This window comes from Salarias fasciatus, chromosome 5 (assembly GCF_902148845.1).
Source record: "Salarias fasciatus chromosome 5, fSalaFa1.1, whole genome shotgun sequence".
Lineage (NCBI taxonomy): Eukaryota > Metazoa > Chordata > Actinopteri > Blenniiformes > Blenniidae > Salarias > Salarias fasciatus.
In genome coordinates this window covers 11,765,285-11,778,172 of record NC_043749.1, presented here as the reverse complement: position 1 = coordinate 11,778,172, position 12,888 = coordinate 11,765,285, and the positions used below count along the sequence as shown (strand labels likewise).

General features: G+C 45.2%; 1 protein-coding gene across 4 annotated transcripts; it reads left to right on the top strand.

Annotated features, from left to right (window-relative positions):
• Nucleotides 1-859: 859 nt before the first annotated feature.
• suox (sulfite oxidase) lies at nucleotides 860-9,810 on the top strand. Of its 4 annotated transcripts, none has more exons than XM_030092709.1 (5): nucleotides 860-934; nucleotides 4,745-4,815; nucleotides 5,202-5,367; nucleotides 6,083-6,352; nucleotides 7,448-9,810. In XM_030092709.1, exons 2-5 carry the CDS (start codon nucleotides 4,757-4,759, stop codon nucleotides 8,681-8,683), a joined length of 1,731 nt encoding a protein of 576 aa, XP_029948569.1. In that variant the 5' UTR covers nucleotides 860-934; nucleotides 4,745-4,756; the 3' UTR covers nucleotides 8,684-9,810. The 4 variants fall into 4 exon arrangements, with proteins under 4 accessions (XP_029948569.1, XP_029948572.1, XP_029948571.1 ...); XM_030092712.1 differs by having other exon boundaries at nucleotides 873-934; nucleotides 5,205-5,367; XM_030092711.1 differs by lacking the exon at nucleotides 860-934 and adding an exon at nucleotides 1,168-1,285.
• The last annotated feature ends 3,078 nt before the right edge of the window (nucleotides 9,811-12,888 follow it).

Sequence of the window (12,888 nt, the reverse complement as noted above, 5' to 3'; positions counted from 1 at the left end):
GAGTTTCCAGCATAGCTGCCACCAATAATGTGCTTGTGATTGGATAAATGTGACCAACATAGCAAAGTGCCTTCAGGAGTGCTGGTTCAGTGGAACAACTTCAATCTGAGTCAAATCAAGAAAACTTAGATTTTGCGACTGCTCCCATGTGCTTATGCTTCCTGGATGCCTTATCTGCCTTCTGATGAGATACAAGTGTTGCAAGGCTACCTCATCACCTGGTGAGAAGTGTGCTCACTGCAGCATTTTTACAGCCCAGGAGCTGATATTATGCTCATAAAAACACTACTGTGCAGACTGCACTGGTCAAAGAGGTCATTGGACCTCAAAGCCACTAAAAAATCACTACAAAAATGTGCAAAAATATCAAAAAGAGCTGTCACTTTGCAAAACAACCACAAAGTTGTACAACAATGATAAAGATTTGATCTGTATCTCTTAATATTTCTGTGTTGTCTGATACCTGTCCACAGAAGCTTCCACATGGCTGCACTTCTGTTTATTATGAAGCAATATAATCCCGAATCTGTTATATTAATAATAATAATAATAATAATAATAATAATAAGAAGAAGAAGAAGAAGAAGAAGAAGAAGAAGAAGAAGAAGAAGAAGAAATTTAATTTCAAAGCCTTTCAAGACACTCAAGGACGGTGTACAAAGATTAAAAAACAGGTAAATAAAATGTAAAAAAAAAAAATCACTTTGTATAACAACTTGTACATGTGGTGCTTAACCTGTATTTCACCTGCGGGAGGACTGAACCTGATAGAACACACTCACGCGCGCGCGCTCGTGCGAAAACCGGCTCCGTGTGCGTGCGTGTGTGTGTGTGTGTGGGTGTGTGTGTGTGTGTGTGTGTCGTTCAGTAGCGAGCCGCCGCCGTGTGCTTCTGTCTCTCTGTTGGCTACAAACGGGCGACCGACGGCGCTAAAGTAAGTACGACCTCTCAATAAAAATCCCAAAGTAACCGAACACGTAGACTTCACGTGTTTGCGGGTGTTATTTTGATCATATGTCGCGGGAAGTGAGGCTACAGTGGACATTAGCTGAGTTAGCCGCGGGGATGAGGTGATACAGGAGATGCTAATGACACTGAGCGTTAGCTTGTGTTCGTGTGTCGTGTAAACTCTGAAAACGTGTGACAGCAGAGAGACGGCACGGCGGGCTGGTTTAGTTTCACACGGCCTCGTTGGAGCTTCGGGATCCGCTGCGATCTTCCTCCAGTCTGTGGTTCATCTTTACGTCCCAGGCGGTCGATAGCCAGAGATCCCGCAGGACACCCGGTGAAGTAAACACAGCATGGATTCTGTTTATGGCTCGGACTTTTTTCTGTAAACACAGTATTACCTCCAGTGTTGCCCATCAAGAGGGGATCTGATAAACTCTTCTTTAATTCAGCACCAGATTACATAATTCTCAACCAAACAGCCAGTAATACTGGTCAAACAGTGAGTGAACCAGTGACAGTGTGACTCCCTCAGAGGGAATGTGTCTGGGGCTCCAGACGGGGCAGACAGGAGGGTTTTCTTTTTTATCAAGCTTACATCCACAGAGGGTCTGTCTTTGGAGCACACTCCCAGCAAAGGTCTTACTAAAGCCGGATGCAGTTCTGAGAAGATAAAAATGTTCCTTTTCATGATCAACATTTGTGTTTTGTAACTACAAGCTTAGTACATAGAATTGGGCTTCTTTCATTGGAATTAAATATGTTTTCTTTGCTTTTGGCCTCACCATTCATATGTCTGATTTCTCATAGTGTGTAAAAATCCTGTCAATAAAAAAATGACCGAGATCGATGTGGGATTGAGAGGATCGTCTGATCCCTAATGAGTCTTGATGGGTCGACTGAATGGATGGATGAATTCTACCTTCACGGAGGTCATACAGTCAGACAGGCAGAGCGATTTTAAATGGACTGGTTCTGACAGTCTGCTTACGGTGGCAGGAACGCTAAAAACACTCCTCTCTACATGCAATCCAGTCAAACACTGCTGCGACCTGCAAACTCAAGAGTTCAAACTTCTGCGATGATCCTATTTAAAACTGAACATTATTGCCTTTGTAAAGTCTGAGTTTATGGCCGAGCCGCTGTACTTTGTCGCTGCAATGTTTCCAAGTTGGCAGTTTGTGCAGTAATTGGTCTCGAAAAGTGAGAATATCATCCAATAATGCTTGTTAATCACTCTTTGAAAGTGATGATGCTGTGTGAACAAATAAGTTTGCAGAATTACTTTACCTATTTACTCAATTTATGTATTTTAGACATGATTATTTGCTTAGTCAGGATCATTCCTCTCCACTGCAGTCAAGATGACTACTGATGACTTGACTGATGTCCAGGAGCCGTGTTTGACTGTGGGCCTGCCACGGGAGATAACTGCTCACCACGCTGGCCGCTCAGGGTGCTGCGTTATGGAAAGTTGGCCGGGCGGGGAAATGTGGCAGGAGAAGGTGCGCAAGCATCAGGAGTGCCCACAGCCGTAGATTGTCGAATGGGCTGATTCAAGGAGTTGGTGGAGCGTCACTCCTCGCACACTGAGGTGACAGTGAGGGCTTCCACACACACACACAGGTCCTCAAAACAGGCTGTAAGTGTCACTTTGTCAGTGTGAGAGCACTCCTGTACCAGAGGCAGCTGCCGAGGTGGAGGAGAGGAAGAACTTGGGAATTGGCTCAGTGATGTGAAGTCGATTTTTTCAGCCTCACAGTAAGTTTTGTTGTTCGTTTGGAAACACTTGCTCTGCATTGTTGGAAATAGTGAAGAGGTTCCATTGTCCACAGCTACTGATGATCTGTTGCTGCTGCTCTGCTCCAAGGTTCTCTTGCAGGGTCTCTTAAAAAACTCTTAAAAAACTAGGATGCTTTGTGTGTCTGTCTGTTGGTAAACATTCAGGAAGTGCTGGTTTTCTTTTTAAACAGGCCTTTTTGGCTTGATTGACTCTGATCTGAACTGCGAATTGAACCTGAGGGCTGTTATGAAGAAGAGGAGACGTATTGGAGCAAAACCCATAAAGCCAGTGTGGCAAGTGAGGAGGGTGCCACTGCTGAGTCCGATATCGAGATGAGCATCAAAGTTACAGCACAACAAGACTTTAAGAGCCAATACCACATCATTGAGTCCCATTTGTGAACTGGGGAAACATCTAAGACAAAGAAATGCTTTATTATTTGAGCTGGCACCACTTGGATAAAGAGGCAAAATGTCTTTCTTGACATAACCAAGTTTGTTTCTAACACTGAAGAGCAATGTTTTCATCATCTTTTACATGAAACTGAGGTATTCATGTACAAAAAACTGAGATTACCGAGAATGCAAGAGATAAAACCAATAAGGATGACAATCTCTCAATGTTATGGGTCAGTTTGGTGATGATTACCTGTTGACTGTGGAAAATGATTAAAAAACAAAGAGAACCTTACAGCTCGTCTGACTAGTCAGCATTAGTGATGGCTCATGATTTATTAGCTGATTAGTAGCATTTAAATGGATCGATCAACACAAAAGCAGCACCGGTTACATAATGACTGAATATTGTTTGACATCTTCAGAACTTGGGATTTCTGTAGTTTTTGAAGCTGCCGGCAGCATTAATGTATTCCTGAATCTGGAGATAGATAAGAGTAATCTTAATGGCTGCTATAGTCAGTGATAAGCCAGAGCTAATCAACTAATAACTTTTGGTTTGCTATCTGTCACTTGCGGGTGGCCTGTAATCTTCAGTGGAAAGTGTGTGCTTCCCCTTTTGGTTTGTTTTCCCCAATTAATGAAAGATATGTGCCACTTTCAGTTGATTCAGCCAGCCACAGATTTGTGGTTTGAAGATGTGGGATGTTTGGTTGTCGTCTCTCCTGACTCACAAATTGTTTCCGTATTCTTTAAATGTCAGCACTTTCAATACAAAGTCCTGTTAAATGTCATCTTCCCGCTGACTGGTAAAGTGTTTTATTTGGTTTTTTATTATATGATATGCTGAACAGCTTATCTGCGCTCGGGTCAAAACAAGCTTACACGTCTCGTAAAATGTCTGCAGTCACAAAAAAAATGAGCTGAACTGGGACATCCACGTCCTCCTCCTCCTCCTCCTCCTCCACCTACTCCACCCCCACCCCGCTCACTCCCCCTCAGCTGGTTGGCTGGTTTGGAGGCTGAAGTAACAGACGGTTGGCCGGCTGCGTAGGGGTGGAAGGGGTTAAAGGTGGAGTCTGTGAATAAATGAGAACACATCGACTGTAGGTGGTTTCAAACATGATGAATTTGTTTTTCACAGTTAGTCTGAGTTTCAGGTCGCTTTCACAAAGGAGGACGGCCGTTAAAATCTCTGCATTTTCCAAACACACGTGTGAGAGCACTGCTCAGAAAGTCAACGCTTCAACCACAAATCTTTGCACCACCAGAAAAAAAGAGTGGGAAAGGGCTGTTTGTTGAATGCACCGGTTTGAGTCTGTTAGTCTTTGAACTTTATCCTAATATGCTCTTATTTTCTTCTTTTGTAATTCTACGATTTGCTTAAAATATGTGGTGCAATGCAATTAAAAAGTGTTATCATTATTTACCTGACAAAACTGCACTTTTACACTTTATATTAAGTGTCATTGTGTGCTGACGTCCTGTTTAACATGTCTTGCTGTATTATTCTTTTGTCTTTCAAATTTAGTTTGAGCTCCCTACGTTATAACCAAACTGTTTTCTGAGGGGAAAAAAAAAAACCCAAATAATGTTTTCTGTGTGATTCTCTTCCCAGAACATCAGTGCCATGCTGCTTCTCAGACGTTGCCCCAGCCTGACTCGATTTGCCCCCCTCAACTCACAAAGGTACAGTCATGTAGGAGTGTACGGGCATTTCTCACGTGAATTAAGTTAAAAGTGTTGGTAGTAAAGATTTATAACCTGAAAACGCATCAAGGATCCCTACACACCTTTCTGTCACAGGTGACTTTTGGCTTATACTATAGTAGAATAACGTAGATGTTACACTTGTACAGCTGTAGAGGTGGTTTTTGTGCAGCTAAAATCCCTAATTGCACCTGGTTGCACAGGTTGTAGATCATTTGTTTACCAGCTGTGAATCCTCTTCATCAGTCTGCAGGCCTTATATCAGATTAAACATCAACATTCAACGTATATCGTGACTCATTGTCACAGAGCTGCCTGTTGGGCTCCGTCTGATCTGTGTAAAAGCTGCATTTCTGTTTCCTCAGTAGGCGTCAGGCGTCTCCTGTCGCGGCGTCTTGCGCAGCGCGTCTCTGCAGCAGCTACAGCGAAGACAAGAGGTCGTACCAGCACGGTCCCCGGTGGAAACATGTCCTGGCGGGGGTCCTGGCCGGCACAGGAGCGGTGCTGGCCTACAACCTGCACCAGCACAAGGTCAGCAAGAGATGGGATCAGGAGACACGGTCAATATTTAAACCTCCTTGGCTGTGCCAAGCAGAAATGGTGCCTCATACACCTGTTGTCCCGCAGAAAGAACAGATTTAAAAAACACACATCATTAGTAGAAAACATTAACTTTCTCCAAAGTTATCAGTTAACATAGCTGAGCAGCAGAGTGTCAGCTTGAGGGTTTTGCTGGTGTCACAAATAATATATAGATGTGCTTCGTAATGTCACTCTGGTTGTTATACAAAGTTCTCTTCTGATTTTTTTTTTTTTTTCTATATATATACTTTTTTGCCCAGAATTTAAAAAAATGAAATAAATCAATGATTTACAGCCCGGCAATGTCCTCCTACCACTGGACAAACAAAACTTATCTGGCTCGCCGCCATGTCCTATTTGCACAGTCTTGGCTTCTGTTTTGGATGTGTGTGGTGTGACGCTACGGGCCGGTGGCGAGACTCTTAGCATGAACACGAAATTTACCTTGTAGGTCAAAATGTATGCCTTAAAGCAAAAAGCAATGTGTTGTATCACTGGGCTGTATTAAAAAATGCAACATGCCAGTGTGTTGGTGTGACAGTACTCCAAAATAAATACCAATAAAATGTGGAGTCTTCACTGATTTATTCAATGATGCAATTCCTGTGTATTTTTGCTGTTTCGATGGATTAGATAAGTGACATTATGGTTTCTTCGGCTGCAGGCTGAACGGGTGGATTCCACCGTACAGACCGTAGAGACGAGCGCCTCCCTTCCCTTCTTCAGCCAGGAGGAAGTCACAAAGCATCGCTCGCTGGAACATGGTGTGTGGGTCACTTACAAAGGCGGCGTCTATGATATCACGGAGTTTGTGGCCATGCACCCCGGCGGGGAGAAGATCCTGCTAGCGGCCGGCGGGGCCCTCGAACCCTTCTGGTCTCTGTACGCCGTGCACAGCCAGGAGCACGTGCTGGAGATCCTCTCTGAATACAAGGTGGGTTTCTGGTCTCCCAAACGGAGTCTGTGAGCTGATAACAACTGAAAAGTCAGCTTTCGTGCACGTTGGGAACCTCCAGAAAGCATGAACTCCAAAGACAAGATGCTCCGCTGGGATAATATGTTTCTATATAAGCTGCTGTCACGCCTTTCAGATATGCAGCCTTGAGTCTAGTAGAAACAGCGGAGTCATGCAGGAACAAGCTGTTTTCAGTAAATACTGTAGAAAGTGACACAAGTCTCCAGCACAGGGTGTTAAAGTTTGTTGTGAAATAACCAAACACTGCAGATTTGATCAGTTCTTGTCAACTTGCGTCTGAAATTCAGAAGTAACACAGCGAGTGAACAGCTTCACCTTTCTGCGATACTTACGGTTGAGTAAGATTTACTGTTGATTATTAAGGAAGATAATGGAGAAATTCTTTTGAAAGACAAACTGTTGCCACATCGTGGTTGGCAGTTTCTGGTTCAACGCTCAGTTGTTGGATTGTTTGAAATTTTAAACCCAAGGTTATCTGGTGAAAATACTTGCAGGCTTATTGCCTGCATGGTCACCTGACTGCTGTTTTTTATGGATCAGCAGATATCTTGTTGGGTAAAACTTTAACAATAATTGAGTGGGTTTTTTTTTTTTTTTTTATTAAAGTGTAAAATTAAACCGTGTTCATATTTTTTTGCGCTACTATTCATTCACAATATACAATCACACTCCAAATCCATAAAGTAATGTCCAGTTTATCTTTCAGAATCAGACACAAAGCTGTGTTAACGCAGCTCAACATTTACCCTCAAGCAGACTCGTCTTTTCTCCTTTCTGTGAAACACTTGTTCCCTGCAGGCATGTATGAAAAGGTCTGCTGCACAATGTATACTAGGACAGAGCAACAGCTGCAGCCTGAGCAGAGGCACGCCCTCCAGTGGCCAGTGAGGAAAATACAAGTCAGATCAGTCATCTGGTGAAAAATTTCCTCTAAACAAACGACATTTATGACCTTTGTCTCTTTGCTTTCTTTTCACTTCATCTGAAGATATGCAGTACCTGTCCAGTGTTTGTTTTATCTGATCTAATAAAAGTCTTTGTGTCTAACTAAAGATTGGTAATCTGAACGTGGACGATGTGAAGAAGCAGCAGTCGGTGGTCTCGTCGGACCCCTACTCCTCTGACCCGGAGCGCCACCCGGTCCTGCACGTCAACAGCCTGAAGCCCTTCAACGCCGAGCCGCCTCCTGAAATCCTCTCGGACAGCTTCATCACGCCCTCGCCGTTCTTCTTCAAGAGGAACCACCTGCCGGTGCCGCAGGTGGACCCGGCGTCGTACCGGCTGCAGGTGGAGGGGCTTCCCGGAGGGGCGCTGACGCTGTCTTTACAAGACCTGAAGACCCGCTTCCCCAAGCACACCGTCACCGCCACGCTGCAGTGCGCCGGCAACCGCCGCAGCGAGATGAACAAGGTCAAGCAGGTGAAGGGGCTGAACTGGGGAATAGCCGCCATCAGCAACGCCACGTGGAGCGGCGCCCGGCTCAGGGACGTGCTGCAGGCCGCCGGCTACAGAGCGGACGTGGCTCAGTGGGCTCGCCACGTTCAGTTCGAGGGGCTGGACAAAGACGTGACGGGGACGACCTACGGCGCCTCCATCCCTCTGAACAAGGCGGTCAGCGAGGACGGCGACGTGCTCCTGGCCTACGAGATGAACGGCGAGGATCTCCCCGCCGACCACGGCTTCCCTGTGCGCGTGGTGGTGCCCGGCACGGTGGGCGCCCGCAACGTGAAGTGGCTGGGCAGGATCATGGTCAGCGCCGAGGAGAGCGGCAGCCACTGGCAGCAGAACGACTACAAAGGCTTCTCTCCCGGGACGGACTGGGACACGGTGGACTTCAAGTCCGCCCCGGCCATCCAGGAGCTGCCCGTCCAGTCCGCCATCACCGCCCCGGCGGACGGCGCCGCGGTCGACCGCAGCGCGGAGACGCTGACCGTCAAGGGCTACGCGTGGAGCGGCGGGGGCAGGGAGGTGGTGCGCGTGGACGTCTCTCTGGACGGGGGGAAGACGTGGCAGGCGGCGCGGCTGCGGGGCGGCGAGGAGGAGCAGCAGCACGGCCCCCGGCCGGCGCCCCCGCCGGGCCGGGCCTGGGCCTGGAAGCTGTGGGAGCTGGAGGCGCCGCTTCCCCCCGACGCCCAGCGCATGGAGATCGTCTGCAAGGCGGTGGACAACAGCTACAACATGCAGCCCGACTCCGTCCCCCCCATCTGGAACCTGAGAGGAGTGCTGAGCAACGCCTGGCACCGAGTGCAGGTGGAGATACGGGAGGATGAGGAGGAGGAGGAAGCATAGACTCCGGGGTTGAAACCATCTTTTAGTAATTTATATGCTACAATACAGTCATCACAGCATGGCCTGTGTCTTTAATCCTCATTTTAGACGCAGAGGAAGACGACACAGGAAGCTGTTTCTTAAGGCTTCGAGGAATTCATGCAATCGCAATGCTGGAGAAATCCCCAAGATTTACAGCAGAATGACCAAACAGCAGCTGTATCTGGAGTTAAGTCTGTTCAGACTCTAAGTGAAGGAGTGCTGTGGTTGTTTTATAATCGTGATTTCTTCTAGGAAATTTTTATTTTTGTGATCAGTTTCAGGGTTTTTAATGCTGAAGACAAACACAGAGCTCAAAGGTTTATTAATGTAATGATCAACATGCAGCCTCATTGAAAAGGCTCGTTTTAGGTACGTATTTTGAATTTAATATAAATGTAAAGGATTTATTTAATCACTTTGAAATAGAGGGAAGTTATATTGATTTTGGTGCTGACAACACTGATGAAGACTACAGAATGCTGAATATTTAAAACTTGAAGGAGTTACATCATCTGAAACTGCATCTTCGATGAGAAGTATTTAGTTTTTTCCAAGGCTGACCGCAATAAATTTTTATGTGGGTAAATAATGTTTTACTAACAATCAGTGCTGGAAGTCGTCACTACTTGATCTGGGTGATCTTCGGCCCTCTGCCTGGTTCACCCACTCGGTTTATAGAAGGTACTGTTCCTGCTGCAGAGGTAACATGAAGTGCTGGACCTCACCGTGAGGGCGGAGCTGAGGCTCAGCTGTGTTTACGCTGCAGCACATCGCAGAAGTCTGTGCTGCTTCACCTCACTGCACTTTTTTTTTTTTCCTGTCCCGTCTTGTGCCAAGTGTCTGTGTTCTCCGTCAGAAGAAGCCCGAACCAAACAACAGCAGTAGAGTTTTTTAAGTAACTGAAGTTGTGAATAATGCAAAAGGATGGAAAAACAGCAGTGAGAGTGTTGACCTGAATATTCACATCTGTTGAGTCATTCCAGTCGTATTGAAGGTGAAATCCTGAGTTACTGTTATTCTGCACAGTCCTGTAATGTCCACAGTGCATTTTTTGAAGTGTCAGCTGTGCATTATTGTTGTTGGTGGTTAATAAACCTCTAATTTTATTTTGATGTGTGCTTATTGAGTTCATAAACTGGGGAAGTTTTATCTGTTTTCAGATCAAGCTGGAGAAACTGCACTTTAAAAAAAAATATTTTCACGAGCAGAGAGAAGAGCTGTGCCGTCTTGCTGTTGTGCTGCTGCGTGTGAGTGCAGGTGCCTCGTCGGGGGAAACATTCAAAAGTCAGATGAGGTATCCTGAGCGATTGTCCTCGCATGCTGGTGCCACATTTCGTGGTTTCGAAAGCTGAGGTGAAGCATCAAGACGCAGGCCTAGTCCAGCGTGAGAAAGAAATCTTCATTTCTCCAAGTTTACAAAAATCAAACTTATCTATAAAGACACGGTTGCCCGCTGCGTCCTGGGTTTTGCTGTCTTGGCTGTGGCAGGTTTCTTCAACTCTTTAAAGTGTATCTAACTTTTTCCAGCAACCATCAGATCAGAGAGGCAGCAGGATGTGAGTGGACTCAAAGGGCTTCCTGAGAGGAGCGCAAAAGTTAACTGTAGGGGATGAAGTGTCAGGAAAACAACATATACAGCCGCCTGGAGATAAATTTCAAATCCATTTATAAAGCAATTTTAAATGATCGTACTTGATAAATGAATGAACCTGGAGTCGTCGTGCAGATGAAATCACCTCTGGCATTGATCCAGACGTCCTCCCATTTGGTTTTCTCTGACAGGAAACGGCAGAAGCAGATGTTTTGCTGGTGTCTACTATAAATCAAGCACGTTTCAGGAGTTTCTAGGATGCATCTGGCTCTGACTCGCTGATGACTCAAGTTATGGTGAAACAGATTAAGAGAAGTCACGGCTCTGCAAAACTCCCCAAATGTTAACATTCATTCATATTGTTGGTTTTAAGCTGTTATGATCCACAGATGTTAAAATCATGAGCAACATATGAAAGTTGTGCTGCGTAAACAAGATGAAATCAAGAAAAATTAGTCACGTAAAGATTTTTATTAATAAGTGTAACGACTGAGGGGATTTTCCATAAAAGAAAACAGGAGCTGATGCACTAAATACAACACGGGAACAACAAGAACCAAACCAATCAAATGAACTTTCAATTACAGAGCAAATGACTGATGCCAGCAGCAGCATGCTCCAATAGCTACCGACTGAATAAACACACACACAGCTCTGCTGCTACTGAGAGGCCCAGGGGTTCGGCTGCATGATTAACCCCCCCTGCACACCCCCAGACACCGTCACACACTCTAACAGGCTGAGAGCACCGGCGATTTTCTGTGAACACAGCAGAGAGAAAAAAAAAAAGGCAATTTCACCAGTTCCTTCCTGTGGAAACAGGTACAGAACAGTGACTATGAGGCTGCGTGCAGTGGAGAGCAATCGTGCATCACCCAGAGGACAAATCTCAGAAACTGAGGTTAGGAAAAGTTGCCACTCAGATGGAAAAGCTTCGCCTCATATCATTTGTTTTGGACACAAACAGAACTAGCTTTGTCTCATTGGCACGTGTGTGTGTGTGTGTGTGTGTTTTTTCCCCCTGGTATGGTGCACAAAACATCCTCATCCAAATAAGGCAGGCTGTATTCCTACTTCTTGCTTGTTCCTGCTTTTTGTTCCTTTATGTTTACTGTCAGTAACTATAAAAATATCACAGCAGTGACAAATGCAGGAGACAGGAAGCCTGCAGATGACTCCTTTGCTTCCAGCTGCCCAAGTCAGCGAATGCAGGGAATTGTGTCACGTCGGTGATAAATTCAAACCAGCAGAAAGCGCTTGATTTTATTTTCTCTCTGTGTTAAAATGTGATGTCTGAGTGGCTTTCTATTGAAATAGGAGTGTAAATGAAAGAAACAACCTTATCTGTGTGTGTAGATAAGATAGAAGTTAAAAGCATCCTTGCATCAAAGCCGTGTCTGGATTGTCTCGGCTCCATAGGTCAATGGTTCCCAGCTTTTTTTTTTACTTCACCTCCCTTCTCTATCAACAGTACCAGCTCTGATTCAGGTTCCTAATGCTTTGGCCACAAACTTTTGATTACTGCTTGCGTTGTTCCCGCTTGTTTGTCTTCTCCATCTTTGTGTCTGACTCCTGCTGATTCACTGCTGTTTGACCCACATTGTTCAGGAAACACCCAGCCTTTGAGCTACGAGCTCTGTCGGAGCAGCCCTGCCTTCGAGAGCTTCTGAACAGGCTGTCTGGTTTATATCGCAGTATTGTAGATGAGCGATTCCCTCTCGTCTTCCCATGGGACGCTGACCGATACGGTTCAGATTTCACTTTCTTCTTGAGCATCTGCTGCAGATGAAGCTGCTGCCATGAAGCTTCTGCAGAGTATTTTAATGAACGATGTTTAAATCAGGGACACATCCAGCATGAGAGCCCAGAGATGACTGAAAAACACATTAGTATAGGGTCTGTTTTAATGATGCAGGTTGCCTGTGTGAGTTCATATGTGAACATGCTTCAAAACATGTTTTCCTGAGAACATCCGGAACCGGGGGGGTTGCGAAACCTGATATGAGTGCAGTGCCAGGATATTTTAATGGTACCCAAAGCACACTCAACAGAGAAAAAGGGTTTCACTAAGCATTTTCACGTCAGTCTTCAATCTTGGAAAATTTGGGTTTAAACTTTCCTGTCGACCTACAACTGGCAGAAATATTCAGAGTGGTCGCTCCGAGGCAATCCTGCTTCGTGCCAGCCACACGGACATGTTGAGACCAGCTGTCTGGATGGTCACGGCTTCTCTGCCACTCGCACGAACAGCAGTCTGTGCCTCTCCGCTCTGCAGGGTGTTATCAGCCTTTTGTCACGCCGATATTTTTAAATTGTCGAGATACTTTGGAAACATTTATATCACACCTCTAAAGATAGAAACTCAAAATCTCCTGAAAATTATGACGCTGCTCTCAAAAACAGAAGGAATTCAGATTTGCTGAGAAAGTCAAAACTGAATCCGTCTATTTATGAAATAGTAACAGATGTTCTCCATGATTCACTCATTTCTTCCATTTGTCAAAAAAAAAAACCTGAACAAAACACATCATGAATCTGTACCTTATCTCATTTGCCTTCAAATGTGAACTTTTTTAAAAGAAAAAGGTTTATA

Coding starts and splice junctions, on each gene's coding strand:
- suox (XM_030092709.1), top strand. CDS start 4,757: ATGCTGCTTCTCAGACGTTGCCCCAGCCTGACTCGATTTGCCCCCCTC. Junction 4,816..5,201: donor GCCCCCCTCAACTCACAAAG/GTACAGTCATGT, acceptor CTGTTTCCTCAG/TAGGCGTCAGGCGTCTCCTG. Junction 6,353..7,447: donor AGATCCTCTCTGAATACAAG/GTGGGTTTCTGG, acceptor GTCTAACTAAAG/ATTGGTAATCTGAACGTGGA.